The sequence below is a fragment of the Morus notabilis genome, unplaced genomic scaffold (assembly GCF_000414095.1).
Source record: "Morus notabilis unplaced genomic scaffold, ASM41409v2 Scaffold2568, whole genome shotgun sequence".
Classification (NCBI taxonomy): Eukaryota; Viridiplantae; Streptophyta; class Magnoliopsida; order Rosales; family Moraceae; genus Morus; species Morus notabilis.
Window position 1 is genome coordinate 16,472 of NW_010367761.1, and position 2,564 is coordinate 19,035.

Here is a 2,564-nt window from a genome sequence, read left to right on the forward strand (position 1 = left end):
CTGGTCCAAGTACCGAATCAACCCTCAAGAGAATTATTTATCTACTTCTTTCTTAAGAAGGAATGGATTCCATCTCGTGTAATAACATTTCCGGCTACCTACTTCATCATGTCTCCAAAATACAAGGAATAGGATTTAGGATCTCAAAATCCGTACCGAGTAAATCAAAAGACACAAATCCATAAATAGGAGTCTGTTAAGAACTCAGGATTAAGATTATCCTATATATGACCATCGGTAGACTCAATTAGAATTTCTATACTTAATGGAATTATTAGAAATTCATATTGTGTCTGTGTCCTTGTTCCACATAATCTCATTATGTGAAATACACTCATTCAATATCTACAGTGCGGATAACACTGTTCCATTCTAAATGGGAATGACATGTATTAATAATGTTTTAATTAAAGATTCTGAACTTTAATTAAAGTCATTATGAACATTACTTTTTGATTATTATCCTTAAACATTATCCTCTCGTATATAACACGAAGTATCACTTTGGGCTTGTTGAGCCGGCGGTCGATTAGGACAATTCCTCCTAATATGACCCACCTGCCCACAATGGTGACACCTAGGCCCGTATGGAGCATTTCTGTCACTTCCGGACGAACTACTGCCACCACTTGTCATTTCCCCAGCCGTTTGTCCCTGGTTGCGGTTTCTCCTACCACTCCGCTGTGGTCCACCCGAAACGGAAGGTCTACCAGAGACAGAAACTCGACCAGTTACCTCTTTGCTTTGGTGATAGGCCAAGTTATCCTGTTCCACCCTCGTAGCAGTAGCTACCAAATCCCGAAAGTTTCGAATCCTTAAGGCCACCAATGACCTCATCACAGAATTCTTGAGACCGTTCTCAAACTTAAGACACCTCATGGGTTCAGACTTCACTAGTGATGGCGCAAACCGAGATAGGTCATTAAACTTGGCCTCATATTCCCTTACAGACATGTCACCTTGCAGCAGAGACATGAATTTCAGCGCTTTTTCCTCCCTATAACTCTGAGGGAAGTACTGCTCATTGAACATTGTCTCAAACTGTTCCTAGGTCAACCCTGTAATATTCATTCTTCTCTTGACCTGTTTCCACCAAGTATTCGCTAAGCCCTCCATCTTGTACACCGTAAATTCCACCTAGTATTTATCTGGAACTCCCATAGTACTCAAATGCTTGACTATGGAGTCTAACTAGAACTCTGCTTCATGTGGTCCTCCCTCACTATTAAACGAGGGGATAGGCGCATGCCTAAATTCCTGAAAGTACCCTTGCTTCCTATCCTTAACCGGCCACTCATTTCGAGCTCTTGTGGCCATGCCTTGAAAGGCAGCATACATGGCATCCAGAAATCCCTGATTCTGTTGTGCTGGTTGATTAGCAGGCCTACGGCGAGGTGCCATTTCCTTCAACTGAAATAAAACTAGACTATTCAGTGGATTACAGATGTCACACATGTATGTACAATCCTGGGGTTTCTTAACCTAGGGCTCTGATACCACTCTTTGTCACGCCCCCCAAACGGGGTGGGTGATGTGGAGCTCGATTTGGGATTAATAAAGTAGATTCCTAACCGGGCCCCTGTAACACCCTGAAGAATTAATTGAGATTAATTAAGGTAATTGAGATTATTAGTGTGCCTAATCTGAATTTATTAATTGATTATTAATAAATAAATGTTTCTGACATGGGTAAATTTAAATAATTCTAAGGTATTTAAATATTCTGACTAATTTTATTTTTAAACCAGAAGTGTGTATGGGCGCATTTCTGGACTGTCATTTTAAATATTTTGCCATATGTCTTTTCTTTCCTTTTCTTCTTTTTCTTTTCCTTTTCTCTTCCTTCCCGTGCATTCACTCTCTCTCTTTCTCCCCCTCTCTCTCCCATTTGTGTCTCAAATCAAAACCGGATTCGAACCAAGAGTGATTTCAAAGAGTTTTCAACGTCAAGAGAAGGATTCAAGGTAAGATTACTGAAAGAACCTCTCTTGAATCTATGTTTTTCGGATTTCAAAACTTATTTTGGTTCAAACCGGATTTTTGATGATTTTGAGTAAAACTAGAGTAGAAATTGGAGATCTTGGGTTCTTTGGACTTGTTTTAGGACCTAGAACCCGGATCTAGTGGTTTCCCTTTGAAATATTTGGATTTGGGACTGGATTTGCAGGTTTTTGGACTGATTTCCGCAAGCTTCTCTCGCGTAGTCGATTCCACCGGTCGACCTGTGCGGTCGACCGGATTGCAGGCTGACCGGTCGACCAGTGTGCACATTACCGGTCGACCGGTAGTGTTGTACTGCTCTGTCACCGGTTGATCAGTGGACACGAGTTTGACCATATTTGGCCTGAAAAGTGTTGTTTCGACCCCTGTTTTCAGGGAGAACCCAAATTAACTTCATTTGGGGACTTGGGATGAAAGGATTAACATCTTTAATCCCTGATTTGATATTAAAACCCTTAGAATGGAATTTGAAACATGAAAACGGATTAGGGCACACTAATTGAAAATCTTGTTACATAAGTGAGATTGGATTGCTTTAGGAATGAGAATTGATCCTAAAGTGT

The 2,564-nt window shown here is 40.7% G+C and overlaps 2 protein-coding genes across 2 annotated transcripts in view; both read right to left on the minus strand.

The window, feature by feature from the left end:
• Positions 1 to 1,032, minus strand: part of LOC112094524 — a 2,893-nt gene extending 1,861 nt beyond the window's left edge. The window contains exon 1 of the mRNA XM_024175595.1: positions 559 to 1,032. Within this exon, the coding sequence (XP_024031363.1) occupies positions 559 to 1,032 (474 nt within the window). The remainder of the gene's footprint in view (positions 1 to 558) is intronic.
• Positions 1,033 to 1,191: 159 nt separating this feature from the next.
• LOC21384904 (pentatricopeptide repeat-containing protein At3g49170, chloroplastic) overlaps positions 1,192 to 2,564 on the minus strand; it is a 9,327-nt gene continuing 7,954 nt past the window's right edge. Inside the window, 1 exon segment of the mRNA XM_010113386.2 lies at positions 1,192 to 1,410. Coding sequence (XP_010111688.2) covers positions 1,192 to 1,410 — 219 coding nt within the window.